The 15,352-nt window shown below is 57.3% G+C and overlaps 1 protein-coding gene across 3 annotated transcripts; it reads right to left on the bottom strand.

Moving 5' to 3' along the window:
• Positions 1-888: 888 nt before the first annotated feature.
• On the bottom strand, positions 889-13,195 carry LOC141969233 (uncharacterized). 3 transcript variants are annotated; one of them, XR_012635008.1, is made up of 9 exons: positions 13,110-13,195; positions 12,557-12,621; positions 11,903-11,926; positions 11,359-11,403; positions 10,875-10,917; positions 8,219-8,311; positions 5,377-5,516; positions 2,842-3,018; positions 2,353-2,489 (listed from the first exon to the last, which is right to left on the bottom strand). XR_012635008.1 is itself a non-coding variant. In XM_074924799.1 (7 exons), exons 2-7 carry the CDS (start codon positions 4,493-4,495, stop codon positions 922-924), a joined length of 1,137 nt encoding a protein of 378 aa, XP_074780900.1. In that variant the 5' UTR covers positions 4,496-4,663; positions 4,888-5,349; the 3' UTR covers positions 889-921. The 3 variants fall into 3 exon arrangements, 1 of the variants encoding a protein (XP_074780900.1); XR_012635009.1 differs by lacking the exons at positions 2,353-2,489; positions 2,842-3,018 and adding exons at positions 4,495-4,663; positions 4,888-4,976; XM_074924799.1 differs by lacking the exons at positions 5,377-5,516; positions 8,219-8,311; positions 10,875-10,917; ... (2 more) ...; positions 12,557-12,621; positions 13,110-13,195 and adding exons at positions 889-1,064; positions 1,523-1,632; positions 3,332-3,484; positions 4,175-4,663; positions 4,888-5,349 and having other exon boundaries at positions 2,257-2,489.
• Positions 13,196-15,352: the final 2,157 nt, after the last annotated feature.

The raw sequence follows: 15,352 nt of genomic DNA, 5'->3' as shown, positions 1-15,352 counted from the left end.
ACTGGGTGATCTGTGGCCTTGTTGAGTTTTTCCTCGGGACTTGTGGCTGGGCCTGACCTCCTGCTTCCAGAAAGCCACGCCTCAGGGCTGAGCTTATCAGGGGTCTCTGGAAGGGTGCAGGGGTGAGTCACCAGAAAGGCACACCCAGGGCTCCTGAGTTGCCCTGAAACACACCCCCTGTGAGAATGGGACACCCTGAGGCGGGGACGTACGGCCCCTCGGGTGCGACAGGGAGCCCGCGGTCGTTTCCGTCTACCCGAGGGAGGGGAGACTGTGCCCGGGGAACACCGCTGGATTCCCCCGGCCCTTGTGGGGCGTGGCCTCTCCTAGTCGGGGTTAACATCTGCTCCCTTCCAGCCGGCATCTCCGTAGACCTACACAGCAGGAGGTACAGGTTAAACATCCTCTACCTGCGTGTCATTTCCACAGAGGACGTATCTGTATCTGTCTCCGTGCCCCCTCATTTAGTCGTTTCTCCACCTGCTCCAATTGCATGTATCGGCAGCTGGGGCACCCGTCACGCCTTGCCTCCTGCCCCACTGGTACCTGCACTACCAGGAGGGGAGGAGAGCCCTGTCACAGGTGCTGGGGACGGCCCTCAGCCGTCCCCTCCCTGTTGCAGCTGGCACCTCCTCGCTGCAGCTTTGGTAGTCAGGCTCACCCGAGCCTGCAGAGCTTCGCACAAGGCCACTGACCGGAGGCGGGAGCAAGGTCCACAGCGCTGCACTCCAGGGCTCCTCCGGACCGCTCACCCGCAAGGGCTCCACGGGCCACTGAGCTGCCAAAGCCATGCCTGGAGAGGCGGCTGTTCCGGGCGCCGGCTGTGGCAGAACCCTTTTTCCTGCAGGCCTCCATGGCTGCTTTCACTCGCCAGAATGGGGGCGACAAAGAATTTCCACCAACTTTCCTGAGTGTTTTCTATCACTTTAATAACTCTCCCTCAAAACTGTCACTGTCGGACAGTGTTGCCCCAGCAGGGATATCCCAGGCTTTGGTGACCTTTGGCAGAAGAGCAGATGTCCGGCGACAATCCTCACCAGATCTGGTTTTACGTTTACCGGTGGCTGGGAGAGAAAAAGAAAGATCCGATGTTACTTCCACAGCAGACCGAGCCCACAAAGGCAATGGACAACTCTCAACTGCCACAGGACGCTGTGAAGGTCTGGAGAGATTTAAGGCCTCCAGAGGAAACCAGAAGGGATGAAAGGGACACACACAACAGAAGAAATAAGATTTTCCGTGTTTGACCATAAGGAGCCAACCTTCTAAAGCCCGTGAAAGAAACTCCAGAGGAAGCACTGTCAGGAAATTCTTCTCTGGAGATCCCGCTCCCTGTTCTGGGGTTCCACCTAACAAGACCTGCTTTATGCTCTGCAGGATGAGCAAGCAACTTCTGTCTCCTAATTCCACGTGACCAGGAATGACATGGAAAAGGCTTCTACGCTTTCAATATCTCAAGCCAAACCCAACCGTAATCCCTAACCCGCCCGAGCACTGAAGAATCACATCTGGAGCTGCTTACCTGAGCCCGATGGGTTGACGCTCGGTGCCCTGGCCTTGCTCGCACCTCCGCTTTCTGGCTGCAGAGTCTCGCCGCTGTTCCTGCTGGCTTCTGCCAGCCTCTCATTAGCCCTGTGAGAAATGCAGGAGCGTGCAAAAACGACTCTTGCTCACGGTGGCACCAAGCGGTTCCCCAGGTGTGACGCTGCACTGTTGGGCTGAGGAACACAAGACTTCCGAGCCACCCGCGTGTGCTGCTGCTCGGGCTTCCAAGCAGTCTGTGTGAGGTCTCTGTCAGACCTTTCCCAGAGGGTCGTAAGGACTCCGGGCTCTTTCCCTCCTCCCGCGGTAAACACAGACTGTTATCACGGACAGCAAAGAGATTATTTTTGCCTCACAGCCTCCTGTTCTGTCCCCTCTGCCTTTTCCCGTGTGTCTCCCCTCAGCTGGAGGGTAACAGCAGAAGGGAAAGGAAGCTCCTCTTTTCCACCATACGTGCAGCAAGAGGAGGCGGCTGCAGAAAACCTTTCCAAGAAAACTAACTAAACCACCCTCCAGACAGGCCTGATCGGCTTGGTTACTTCAGGGTCCGTCAAGAGAAACAAAACCAGGGCTCGGCAATGGGAGAGCCCAAGGTGGGCTCTGCAGAAGTGCACACATCGTGCTGCCCAGATCCAAGAAAGGGACGTGGGCTGGAAAAGCCACAATGAAAAGGGTCCTGTTGTATTAGGTGGGGAAAAAAAAGTTTGGACTTACTTATTCAGTTTGTTTCTGAGAACTCTTGCAACGTCCTCCATCACACAGAAACGCTTGTGAGAGCTCTTCAGTTCTGCCTGAGCATAAGCCAGGAGCAGGGCGGTCGACTCCTGCTTCTCCTGTGCTCTCTCCAGCTCGAGTGCCTGAGCTCTAATGATCTGCTCCAGCTCGTTTCTCCAAGAGGCGACAGCGGTGTTCATCTCTTCTATTCTGGCTTCAGCGGCTGCCTGTACCTAAAAGAGAAGATGCAACTTCAAGAAACGGGAAGACAAAGGCAATGCCCAGCCCTCTCAACAAACCTGCTCTTTCCGCCACTTTGACATAAAAGCTCTTAAACAGCCTAAACGCTGCCTGGACGAGGAGCAGCAAAATGGCTGCGTGTTTTTCACGCCCACTGGTCCCAGGACACACGACACACAGACTCTGACGCAGCCTTTTGCAGCTGCCCGCCTTCCCTACGGGAAAGCCAAACCCACAGCACTAACAAAGAGAACCACGTGCCCAAGACAAAACCCCCAGAAGTCGTGAGCGCAACCACAAGAGGACGCAACGCCGACGACAGATACCAATGGTACATGAACTGACCTGCAAAAGCTGACTCTGATATCGCTTCTCTTCCTGCTCTGCTGTGGTGTGAGCTGGGCCAGGAGTCGCCAAGCGATCTGACAGAGTTGTCACCATCTGTCCCATCTCCTTATTTAGAGCTTCCAGCCGCAGAAATTTTTGGGACAGCAGCTCCAAGTCTGCGGAGAGTTCGCGCACCTGTATGTGGGGAAAAAGAACCTGCCTTGAGCAGAGGGGTCTCAAGTCTCGGTGAAACTCCATCAAAGGGATGCATCGAGATCATGGCTGTCAATGCACTGAGTTTGTATTTCAACCCAGGGAAAAGGCGCTTGGATTTCGGAAAGTACGTGCGCCTTTCAAGCCCTTGCCAACAAGATGCTCCAGCTTCCACCCATCCCTCCTTTCCAGACAGGCTCCGCGGCAAAGGCGCTCACTCCTCCTGCAGCATCACAGCACGTCCGTGCCTCAGAACAGCTTCAGAGACATTAACGTGTTGACAGCCTTTGTATACCTTGGCCTTCGCCTTGTCCAGGTCCTCCTGCAAGCGGGAGTTTTCTTCCTTCAGGCGACTGCACTGGTGCGTCGAGTCTTGCAGTGCAGTTTCTGCTGTGTGCTGCTTTCTGACAGCATCAGCGAGCTCTCCTTGCAGCTGTGCCTCTGTTCTCTAGGGAAACAACGAGTACAAAGAAAAACAAGCCCAAGTCCGTATTTTTACTTCCAGTTACTAGTTCACAGACCGAGATCAGTTTTCTAAGTGCATCGCAAAGCAAAGCCATCGCATCCACGGGAAGAAGAGGGCATCTGCACAGCTGATGGTCTCCAGCCATCCCTGGCGAGTGAAGACGACTGCAGAAATGTCATCACTCGGTGAAGATTTCTGTCTCCCAGCACATTCCCCTCGGAAGATGCCGAGACTGTGCCTTTGTGGGGTTTGGCTTGTTCCTTAAGTTAATGCTAAAATCTAACCGGAGGCCAACGCGGGAGCTGTCGTTGGACTGCAGCCCTTTCTCCCGTGATCCCAGCCAAGGCTTCCTAGAGCCAGCTCTGTGTATCAGCCTTCACGCCATTGTTCTGCTACACAAACGCAACCCAACGCCTGCCTCAGCGTTTCTACGTACGTGTGTGTCTATAAACATCTCAAGGCTTGTCAGAACCTTCCGCGATTCCAACAAAACCAGCGCAGAACAGAACCAAGCCGAGCGAAGGACTCCCGCGCACGTTCCGCACACCTGCCGACTCTTAGAAGCGCCAGATGGCCTTGGGAACCGCTCTCCTTTAAGTCAGTCTTGGCCAGTGCTCACCTCACCTCTTTTTCTACCTTGTCGGCCTCGCATGTAAAGGCACCACCACTCACCATTCGTTCCTGGGCGGCCTTGTTCTGCGCGTCTCCCATCTGACGGAGCAAAAAGTTTTCACTTTGGAGCTCGGCCAGTTGTTCCTGCAGCTCTTCTGCCTTCTTGGTGACATCTTCTCTCTTCTGATCGTTTTTAAGATATAGACCATACCAGTCCACTGTCTCTCTCTTTGTCTGTTGTAATTCACTTTCTGCCTTCTCTAAAGCCGATGTCTTTTCCAAGAGGGCTTTTTTCAGTTGGTCCACTTCCTTTTCCAGCCCATCAGCTTTTCTTTCGGATTTGCTCAGCTGACGAGACAAGCTCTTGATTTCTTCTCGCATCTGAGCGTTTTCCTCACAGAGCTGTCCTTGCACCCGAAGGCACTGGTGGCATTCTGTCAGACACACTTGCGCCTGGACACTTTCTGATGGCTGATGTGTCCCAGGGCTCAGGTGGGAAGGGGATGAATCTGACCCCACCACCAGTACTCGGGCTCTGCCATCTTCTGCCTGTTCAAAGTTACAGAACACAAATGGACAGCACTTAGGGAATCAGCTCAAACCAGGAGACAGCAGCAGCATTTCATACAACCAGAAGAGGACTGTCAGCTGCTTGACATCAGATGATCAAAGAGTTTTCAATAACTCTGCCTTAGACACGATTCATGGAAAAGTCTGGCTTTGCATTAGCACGGGAAGGAGGACTCGAATTGAAAATCTCTGGTTTTGCATACCTCCGGCCCAAAGCTCTGGCTCTCCTTGACGCCTTCTTCATCTGATGGCGACTTACGGACGGCCGACTCCAAGCAGGCGGCAGGCTCATCTACATTAAACACACATATTGTTGAAACCAGAGTGAGCTCACACAGCTCCTTGATGCCTACAGTGCTTTCCCAACCGTCGTGCTTCCAGAGACAACCCTAGCACAGCCACACACCCCAAAGCCAGGGGGACCTGTCAAAATGCAGATTCCAGACACGTCTCTTTTCCCTGTGCCAGGGGGATGACGGGATGGCTCAAAGTGATCAGCAATGAGCCCCGAAGGAATGAGCGTCTCGAGAGTTCTGCTTTGCAGGGACAAGGCCCGGCAGTGCACGTTTTCCTGGATCCTCAGCCACACCACATCATCATTTCCAAACGGCCCGTCTCCACGGCAAGCCGCCACAAGGGCAGGCGACAGGCCTTCTGCCCATCCCTCCTCCACCAACCCCGGAGAGTCCTACCTGCTCTCGGCAGGGCGGGTGCACACCGCCTCGCTGCTGCCCCACGGGGAGTGCTGGGTTCTGACACCCCTTTGGCTTGGCCTGGAGCAGCTTCTCCCTTCTTTTCCCGCCCTCGGGCGTCCACGGGCCGCGCGCCGCGCCTGGAGAGACAAAGAGCAGAGCCAGTCGTGGGCACAGCTCACGGCAAGGAGAAGGGCCCGTTGTTGCCCGCCCTTTCCGTGTTGACCTCCCTCGAGGACCAACGCCCCCAGGCACAAAGCTGAGCCCCAGGGGAGGAAAAGAGCCCCGGAGCTTCCCAGCCAGCGCCCGCCTGCCTGCGCCCCGTTACCTGTCGGCCTTGTCCCAGCAGTCGGTGTCGCGCTCCTCCACCAGCGGCCGCGCTGGGGCCCAGTTGCCAGTGGCGGCTGCACGGTGCAGCTCGTCCCGTGCCTCTGGCGGCGGCTCATGGCCACCGCTGATCCTGGAGGACGCGGGACCCTCCCCTGCCCCCCTGCTCCTGTCCCTCCTGCACAGCCACCGCCAGATCCTCCTCATGGCCCGGCGGGGGTGGGCACTGAACCGCCTCCCCTCCTCCATCCCTGGGGACCGGTGCCAGGCAGGACTTAGTGGGCGCTGCCTGGTGTCGGCTGCCAACAGAGGAGCCAACCCCAAGGAGTGGCAGGGCACGGGCAGCTGCCTGCAGGCTCAGCCACCACCAGCAGCGGTGGCAGCACCGGCTGCACCAGTACCAGCTCCACCAGCGCTGCCACCAGCTCCACTGGTAGCTCCAACAGAACTTGCACCAGCAGCACCAGTTCCCTTGGCAGCACCAGCTCTACCAGTGCCTCCAGCACCAGCCCACTGACACAGCACTGGCAGCACCACCAGGTACTGTGTGTGCAGGGCCTGTGCCAGAACCCCTCTTGTTCTGTGCGCTGATGTCATAACGGGCTCGGTGGGGGCTGGGAGGGGCCCGTTGCTCAGGACCTTTCTGTGTGTGTACAGGCCCCGTTGCCAAGGAAACAGCCCCTGGTGCACGTGTCCAGGGGCACAGGGTTGCCCAAGGCCACCTCTCCAAGGTTGCCACCTCTCCCAAGGTTCCCACCTCCCTGTGGACCCCTGTCCTCCTCTTGCCTGCCAGGCTCGCCTGCGTGGGAGACAGACGGGCTCGGCAGAGCGGGCTCTCGCCAGCAAGGCTCCCTGCAAGCACAAGAGGCGGTGGCTGGACACGCCCATGTCCCTTTTTGTGCTTCCTGGGTTCTCAGCCTGAGTTTTGGAACACCCTGGACCCATTTCTGTGCCTCTCTCTGCATCCCTGGAGCCCTGGCTGTCGCTTTAAGGGCACCCCAAGTCCCCGGGCTCCATTTCAGGACGCCCCTACACCTCGCTTTGCTTTCTGGTGTGCCCAGTCCCCATGCACGTGCCTTTCGATGCACCCTGGACCTGTGGCTGCGCCGACTGGGTCTCCCCTCACCCCTCAATGCGCCTTTCGATTCACCCAAAACCCACTGGTGTGCCCTTGGTGCACCCTGCAGCCCTCTGTTTGTCAGAGGCGCCTTTGGTGACATCTCCACACTCCTCGGGGGGCTCCCTCCTGCACCCCCGGTTGCAGTCAAGGTGACAAATTAATCTGCTACGAGATTAATCCCCTTGAGATCGAGCCAGTCCTCAAAGATTAGAGGAGCTGGGGGTGGCTGGACTTATCTCTTCAGAGCTAGGCCAGTTACTGCCAGAGAGGGCCATCCTGGACAGGGGAGGAGGGGGAGGTTTCTCCTCTGGTTTAACACCTGCCGGTTCTTGTATGGGGAGGATTTTAGGTGCTCCCTTCTCTCTTAGGGGTATGACAATAGGGATGTCTTTGTGCAACCCCTGCCCCTCGGCAGCCCTTTTGGCACACCCTGGACCCCGGGGCTTTTGGCCGCTCGCTGGCTGAGCCTTTTGCAATGTCCTTGCTGATCCCATCTGTCATCTTTTGGGGGCATCCTGAAGCCCTCGCTGTGCTGCTTGAGGGTCCCTGGACTTCTTCCTGCACCTTTAGGGGCACCCTGCTCACCGCGCTGTGCTGTTGGGGACAGCCCAGACCGCTCCGTGGGGCACACACAACCCCCTGCATGTGCCCTTCCGTGCACCCCCAGACATTCTGGGGGGATCCTCCAATCACAGAACGGTTTGGAATGGACTTTTAAAGGTCACTTAATCCAAGGCCTCTGCAATGAGCTGGGACATCTTCACCTCCATCAGGTTGCTCAGAGCCCCGTCCAGCCTGACCTTGACTGTTTCCAGGGACGGGGCCTCCACGGCCTCTCTGGGCAACCTGGGCCAGTGTTTCACTACCCTCCTCATAAAGAATTTCTTCCTTCTATCTAGTCTGAATCTACCCTCCTTTCGTTTAAAACCTTTACTGCTTGACCGATTGCTACAGGCCCTGCTAAAATGTTTGTCCCCGTCTTTCTTATAAGCCCCCATAAGTATTGAAAGGCTGCAATAAGGTCTCCCCGGAGCCGCCTCCAGGTGCCCACAGCCCGTGTCAGAGCTGTCGCCACCCACCCACTGCCCTCTCCCCACGACACCCAAAGAGCTGCAGACAACCAACACAGACAACTTCCAAGCCACCCACATGTGCTGCTGCTCAGGCTGCCAAGCAGGTAAAAAAGAAAGGATGCTGCAGGATCAGGACTGTGTCGCTCAACACATTAACTCATGAGGAGCCTTCTGGCCAGGAGCTACAAAGCAGGTCTTTTAGACCTTGTATCCGGTGCTGGAGATTCCTGTTGTCTGGCAAATCACTTATACGCTTCGGAAAAGGGCACAGAGAAAATACCAAAAGCTTTTTGGTCTTAGAATGTCCCTATTTTATACTCACCATAGAGAGCAGCCCAGGAGCAGAGTGTTTCAGTTTGAAGTTTTCATCCGCAAAAGGACCCCTGTATATACTGGCTACTCCAGTGCCGTCGCCCTGCGCGAGAGAGGTGCCCACTCAGCCACAGCAACTGCTACGGAACAGCTCCATTTAAAAACTAAATTTAAAATGCCCAAGCCAAAGGACAGGGTTAAACCCAGCCCAAAATGGGTGCCGTCCTGCCATCTGCACACACCAGCAGTGAACACGTTCAATGTTTCATTTCTGAAGAGGATCATCGAGTGGATTCTAACTCCACAGCACATCCTTTGCCATCCACGTGTTGGCAGAAACCCACAGAGGTGGTAAGGATCAGGTTCAAGTCTCCCAGAGAGAGACAGAGGCTACAGATGGCTTGGGATGGACCCCCCTGGCCTCGGCAGGGAAAGGGGAGGGGACATCAAAGTAGGGGCTGGTGAGAAAAGGGAAGTGGTTGCCTGGAAAAAGTTGGTTGCTGCTTCCTTATTTCACCTTATTTTCTGTGATTTTATAGGAATTAGGGAAGTGATCTCACTGTTCATCAAAGACAGTTTCTGAAAGATGGAGCTTCTACCTTTTGCTGAACTTTCTACCAAGTCGAGACATCCTGTACTACAAGGACAAGCCCCAGCCCTCAGCCCTCAAGACGCTTCTAAGTTAAAGCAGCGTGGCCCCTAGCAGCTGCACATTGCAAGCTTTGACTGCTCACAAATTTGTAACTTTGCACAAGCCTGACGCATGGTTCAGGCAAGACACATAAGTCGTGGCGTGGCTGAAAGGCCACCCTGCCCTTTGGTCCGGGGTTGCAGAGACACTCCCGTGTATGACGCCAAAAGGACTGAGCAGGGACCCTTCGACAGAACAGCCTGACAGATGCTGCAGTGAGGAACCATTTGGGGAAAGCTGCAGAAGCAATGCAGCCCGGTATCTCTGGCACAGTCAGTTACATTCACTATTCCAACAGCCACTTCCCTGGGTTGATTTCACAGAATCACAGAATCGTCTGGGTTGGAAAAGCCCTTGAAGCTCCTCCAGTCCAACCATGAACCTCACCCTGACCGTTCCCAACTGCCCCAGATCCCTCAGCGCTGGCTCAGCCCGACTCTTCAACCCCTCCAGGGATCCCGGGGACTCCCCCCCCTGCCCTGGGCAGCCCATTCCAACGCCCAGCAGCCCCTTCTGCACAGAAATCCTTCCTCAGAGCCAGCCTGACCCTGCCCTGGGCAGCTTGAGGCCATTCCCTCGGGGCCTGGCGCTGGGGCCTTGGCTCCAGAGACTCATCCCCCCTCTCTGCACCCTCCTGGCAGGGGGTTGCAGAGGGCCAGGAGGTCTCCCCTCAGCCTCCTCTTCTCCAGACTGAACCCCCCCAGTTCCCCCAGCCGCTCCCCAGCAGACCTGTGCTCCAGACCCTGCCCCAGCTCCGTTGCCCTTCTCTGGCCACGCTCGAGTCATTCAATGGCCTTTTTGGGGTGAGGGGCCCAAAACTGAACTCATCGAGGGGCGGCCTCACCAGTGCCCAGCACAGGGGTCAGATCCCTTCCCTGAGATCATTTCCCCTTCCTGTGTCACTTCAGCCCCATTTCTTCTGCCTTGCTGCAACCTGCCTCCCTTCACTGCCTTTCTGCTTAAGACAGACGTTCTTTAGGAGGACAAACTTAACAGGAAGATAAGATGCCAGTAATGTACCATGTGCAGCTCCACATCTGCTGCTCTGCTTGCCTAGCCTTTGCTTCTTTCTCCCCTGTTCTGTCTAGCTTACTCTCAGCTCCGAGACAGGAACACAGACCCATTTCGAGTGGTCAGTGTGACTGTCCTTGCTCCTCAAGTGGAACTCTAGCAAGTGTAATTTATGAATCACAAATACTGGTGCAATCTGCAATGCTTGCTGAGCTTCATGGAAGTAATAAAGTCCACTGGGACAGCTGAGCAGCATCACAATCAGCAACTACCTGCAAGTCTGGGGTGGCTGAGCCACCCGCTCTGCGGTCAGGTCTCTCGGTGACTTTCACACAACCAAGCTTTATCAATTTTGTATCAAAAGAGCTTTATCATCCCCCTCATGTTTTGAAATACTTCCAGGAAGGAAATAGTTTTACTGGGTCCTAGGACAGGGAAGAGACCCTGTGGTCCTCCAGGCTTCCCCGTATCCTCGGCTTATCCCTAAGCCAGAGCACAACCACCACTGCGGGCACAAAATTCTTTTCTATTGTCAGACAATTCACTAACAAACAGTTAGTTTTTATTTAACTATCCTTTGCACTAGACACTTGCTTCCGTACCTAGGGTCTCTCTCCACAGAGCTAACAGAAATTTGTTTGGGGGGACAGGAGAAGGAGGAAAGACAACACGGTAAAAAAAACCAAAACAAACTTTGCAAGTTTGAGAAGCCTCTAGCTGTACCGCCATGCTTCTTTTAGAGAGAAAATATCTTGGGAAGGACAAGCTATGCTCACCCAAGATTTGGTTCCAAGTACATTATAGTCTGTGGCAGTAAGACGGCAGCAATGCTACGAGGAAACCTCCAGTGACTAGAGTACCTCAAAAGAGAGCCAAGAGACCCCACAGATCAGCACGGACCCTGGGAAGCAGCTGCTTAATATACCACGTAGGAAAAGCACCAAAGGAATATAGCAGTACTCACGTTTACAAAGTCACCTCCTTGGATCATGAAATCCTTGATTACCCTGAAGAAGTAAAACAATGCTCAGTTCTCAGTAGACAGATGTCTCAAGAAGCTTCTTCACATGGGGCAAACAGGAGTTCTGCCTCGCTGCACAACGACACTTACCAGCGGCTGTGAATGCTACAGTCTAACGTCTACAACAAAGATTAACTACTCGCTGCTAGCGGGCAATTCGGGACCCGCTGCTGCTCGACCAGGGATAGCGATTAGAGGACGGATGCCAGAACGTGATCTCTGACCTGACGCACCGGGCACGGGGGATCCCTCCCAGTGACCCCAGCGTACACACCTGACAGACCCCCAAAGGCCCCAGAGCTACAGAAGGTCGCTATCAGCCAAGACCTGCAGATGCCTCCCAGACCAATAACGCCCCAGGCAGCTCTCAAAACCACATCTACCTCAGACTGCTACTTCAGTGCCTAAACAAAAGCAGAGGAATTACCTGTGGAAAGTGCTTCCTTTATCACCTACAGGGACACCATCCTTCCTGCAAGGAAAGGACAAGGAAAACCATTGCAACTTACTGCATATCCCGACACAAAACCCTCCCAGGAATTCCAAGGGCTTGTCCTACACGTTACTACTGCCTTGACAGACCACCCAGTGCTGCAGCCTGGCTCCGGGCTGGTGCTGCCCGAGGCAAAGGCAAACCTCGAGCGAGCTCTGCCCGCTAAATGACACGGTTCCCTACACCACCCAAGCCAGCACCTTTAGGGGATCCCACCGCCCTCTGCAGCACGAGCAGGTGGGATGTGCAGACAGGGCTTTTCAGAGCAACCTGAGCACGAACAAAGTCATGCCCGCAAGGGAACGGCCGCCACCTCTGCGACGGACCGAGCTCATCCCAATTTCATCAGAGCAGTTGTCTGCAACTCTTTCATTTTGTACTGGCAGGGTAAGAAACGCTTCCAAGCGAGCCTTCTTCCCACTCAGCCACTCCTGTTTCTCCGGGTGGGCTACTTTACAGGACACCGTAAGCCGCTTACCTGAATTCGCCCGTACAAAACTGCCTGCAAGACAAAAAAGAGAGCGGAGCGTGAGGCACATCTGCCCCCGCAGGACACAGAGCGCTGCGTTCAGCCAACGTGCACTGCCTGGTGTGCACGACTTCCCTTGCTGCATCGGGGACGACCCCGGTGCAACCGTAACCGGCAGCAACTCCTCCCCACTGCCATTTTAAAAGAGACTTCTCTGCTTTCTGCAGTCGAGCAGGGCAGATATTTAACGCCGAGCTCGTAAGGGGCAGTGAACGTGGAGCAGGCACCGTCTTTCCCAGAGAAGAGGCTACATCCATCTCTCCCGTGGCAGTGGGACGCCCAAGCGGTGCATCCCGCGGTCAGCGCCAAGAGAACCGCGTGGCCGTGCCCTCAAGGTACGGCCTTTCCCAAGGGCACCGAGCGTACGAGAAGCTCCACACGGGGAGCGGAGCGGGACTGGAGCCCTTCACCTTCCGGCCAGGCGGCCTCCCCCAGGGCATCGGGGTGCCGCACGGCCGCACCTCTCCGGCAACGGAGAGAGGAGCAAAGCAGCGCAGCGGCTCTGGGGGGCAGGCGGCCCCTCCGCCCCCTGAGCCCTTCCTGCACACACAAGTCTCCACAGCCGACCCAGGCCGAGCTGCAGAAACGCCGCCTGCTCCTCACCTGAAGTTCGCTGCTGTTTTGGGTACAACGTCGGCGAACAGCTCGATCTTCATGCGGCCGACCTCCTGGGGAGACGGTGGCCCCGTGAGCCCTCCGGGCCCCCCTCGCACACGCACCAGCCTCCCCACCGCCGCGCCCGGGGAAGCGCCACAAACTCGCCCCCCCGCTGCACCCCCCACCCCTGCCAGCCCCCTCCCGCGCACCCCTGCACCCCTCCCCTGCAGCCCTGCTGCCAGCCCTGCCCCGCGCGCCCCTGCAGCGCTGCAGCCCCCGACTCTGCCCCGCGCCCCGCTCCCGCTGGGCCCCTCCGAGCGCTTTCAGCCGCCCCCCCGCAGGCCCCGCAACGAACGCTCGAACGCCCCCAAGCAACCGCAGCAGGGCACCCCGGCGGGCACCCCGCAACCCCCTCCCGGAGCACCCCCGCAAGCCCCCCGGCCACTGCTCCCCTGCGAGCCCCGCACCCCCTCCCGCTGCACCCCCACCACACCCCAGCTCACCCCCGCAGCGCCTCCCGCTGCGGCCCCCGGCTCCGCCGCGCAGCGCCCGAGCCCACCTGCCCGCCGATGGTGACATCGAAGAAGACCACGGGGTTGCTGGGGTTGGACGCCAGCACCGCCATGCCAGCCGCCTCGCCCGGAACCGGAGGCGGAAGCGGCGCCGGCCCCGGAAGTGTCCGCGGGGCGCGGGCGGGGCTGAGGCCTCCCCTCAGCGCGGGGCCCGGCGCTGCCGCGGGCGGGCGGGCGGGCGGCGGGACGGAGGGCGGGCGCCGGCATCGCAGGCAGCCGGTGGCCCGGCAGCGTTTTCCCGGCGGGCCCAGGCGGCCCCGGAGCCGGCGCCGCGGCCGTTCCTGACCCGAGCCGCCGGATGACGCCGGGAGGGTGTCGAGAGCCGTGGCGGAGGCGGTAGAGCAGCGGTGTCGGAGGGCTGGGCCCGGGTGGCCTTCACCCCTCGCGGGCAGCTCTAAGCTTCCCAGAAGCAAAGCCCTTATTGCCAGGGCAGCCTCCGTGCCTTGGTGCTCGCCCCGCCTGCGCCCTCCGAGGAGGTTCCTGTCGCTGGGACTTTCCCGGGACGCTTGGCAGGGCTGGGCCTCAGCAGGGCCTGGTTCTCCAGCCCCCTCCTTGATTTGTGTGGACACAGTACGGTGCACAGAGCATAGGGAGAAAATCTCCAGTGCCCAGGTGGAGATGTTCATGGGTTCTGGCAGGCGGTGCCTGAGGAGAAGGTGCTGACGTGTGCCAGGGTGAAGACGCAAATAAATTAACACTCAGAATCCAACAGAACTGTTTAGCAGGTATTCTTTGATTAGCAGCGCTGGGGTCGCCCTTGGGGGTGCTCCACCATATGGGCTCACAGGAATTAGCAAAGGCCATCAACTTAACGTGCACACAAATCACGTCTATTCATTAGATTTCCTGGAAAGGGGTGTCTTAGGAGCTCCTGGAATTCATTTACGTAGCCTGGGCACACGTAGTGAGAATCAGGTGAAGGTCTTTGTTGGTTGAGGGAAGAAGAAAGCAGTCTTCTTCACAGTGTTGGCTAGTTGACCTCCTTTCCAAAGCATGTGCTGTGAAGTCCAGGTGTCTCCCCCCTAAATCAAAAAAATCATTTTCCCTATAATGGGGTCTCTGCGTCTCTCTTTGAGCTCCCCTTATCTCATTCTACTGTTTGCCAAAGTTTCCGCTGAAGGCTTTGAATCTGCTCTCAGTGATTTCTGTATCAAACCAAAAGGTTCAGGATGCCCCGAAAAGACGACAGACAGGGTCGGCAAGGACAGTTGGAGTGAGAGTTATTAAAGTGATAGAAAACACTCAGGAAAGTTGGTGAAAATTCTTTGTCGACCCCATTCTGGGGAGTGAAAGCAGCCATGGAGGCCACGCCCCACAAGGGCCGGGGGAATCCAGCGGTGTTCCCCGGGCACAGTCTCCCCTCCCTCGGGTAGAGGGAAACGACCGCGGGCTCCCTGTCGCACCCGAGGGGCCAGGGGCTGTACGTCCCCGCCTCAGGGTGTCCCATTCTCACAGGGGGTGTGTTTCAGGGCAACTCAGGAGCCCTGGGTGTGCCTTTCTGGTGACTCACCCCTTCACCCTTCCAGAGACCCCTGATAAGCTCAGCCCTGAGGCGTGGCTTTCTGGAAGCAGGAGGTCAGGCCCAGCCACAAGTCCCAAGGAAAAACTCAACAAGGCCACAGATCACCCAGTCCAACCACGAACCTCCTACTGACTGTTCCCAACTACGCCATGTCCCTCAGCGCTATGTCGATCTGACCCTTAAAACCCCTCCAGGGATCCCGGGGACTCCCCCCCCTGCCCTGGGCAGCCCATTCCAACGCCCAACAGCCCCTTCTGCACAGAAATCCTTCCTCAGATCCAGCCTGACCCTGCCCTGGGCAGCTTGAGGCCATTCCCTCGGGGCCTGGCGCTGGCTCCTTGGCTCCAGAGACTCATCCCCCCTCTCTGCCCCCTCCTGGCAGGGAGTTGCAGAGGGCCAGGAGGTCTCCCCTCAGCCTCCTCTTCTCCAGACTGAACCCCCCCAGTTCCCCCAGCCGCTCCCCAGCAGACCTGTGCTCCAGACCCTGCCCAGCTCCTTTGCCCTTCTCTGGCCACGCTCGAGTCATTCAATGGCCTTTTTGGGGTGAGTGGCCCAAAACTGAACCCACTCATCGAGGGGCGGCCTCACCAGTGCTGAGCACACAGGTCAGATCCCTTCCCTGTCCCTGCTGGCCACGCCAGTGCTGACACAAGCCAGGATGCCACTGGCCTTCTTGGCCCCCTGGGCACTCTGCTGGCTCCTGTTCAG

Source organism: Athene noctua, chromosome 22 (genome assembly GCF_965140245.1).
Source record: "Athene noctua chromosome 22, bAthNoc1.hap1.1, whole genome shotgun sequence".
Classification (NCBI taxonomy): Eukaryota; Metazoa; Chordata; class Aves; order Strigiformes; family Strigidae; genus Athene; species Athene noctua.
The sequence above is the reverse complement of the archived record's forward strand: the minus strand, read 5'-3'. Positions and strand labels throughout refer to the sequence as shown.

Bases quoted from the DNA above. Each gene is read 5' to 3' on its own strand.
- LOC141969233 (XM_074924799.1), bottom strand. From the start codon at position 4,495: ATGCGAGAAGAAATCAAGAGCTTGTCTCGTCAGCTGAGCAAATCCGAA. The intron at 3,019-3,331 runs GTATACAAAGGC...CCCCACATACAG, and splicing joins TGGACAAGGCGAAGGCCAAG to GTGCGCGAACTCTCCGCAGA. The intron at 2,490-2,841 runs GTCAGTTCATGT...CTTCTCTTTTAG, and splicing joins ATCAGAGTCAGCTTTTGCAG to GTACAGGCAGCCGCTGAAGC.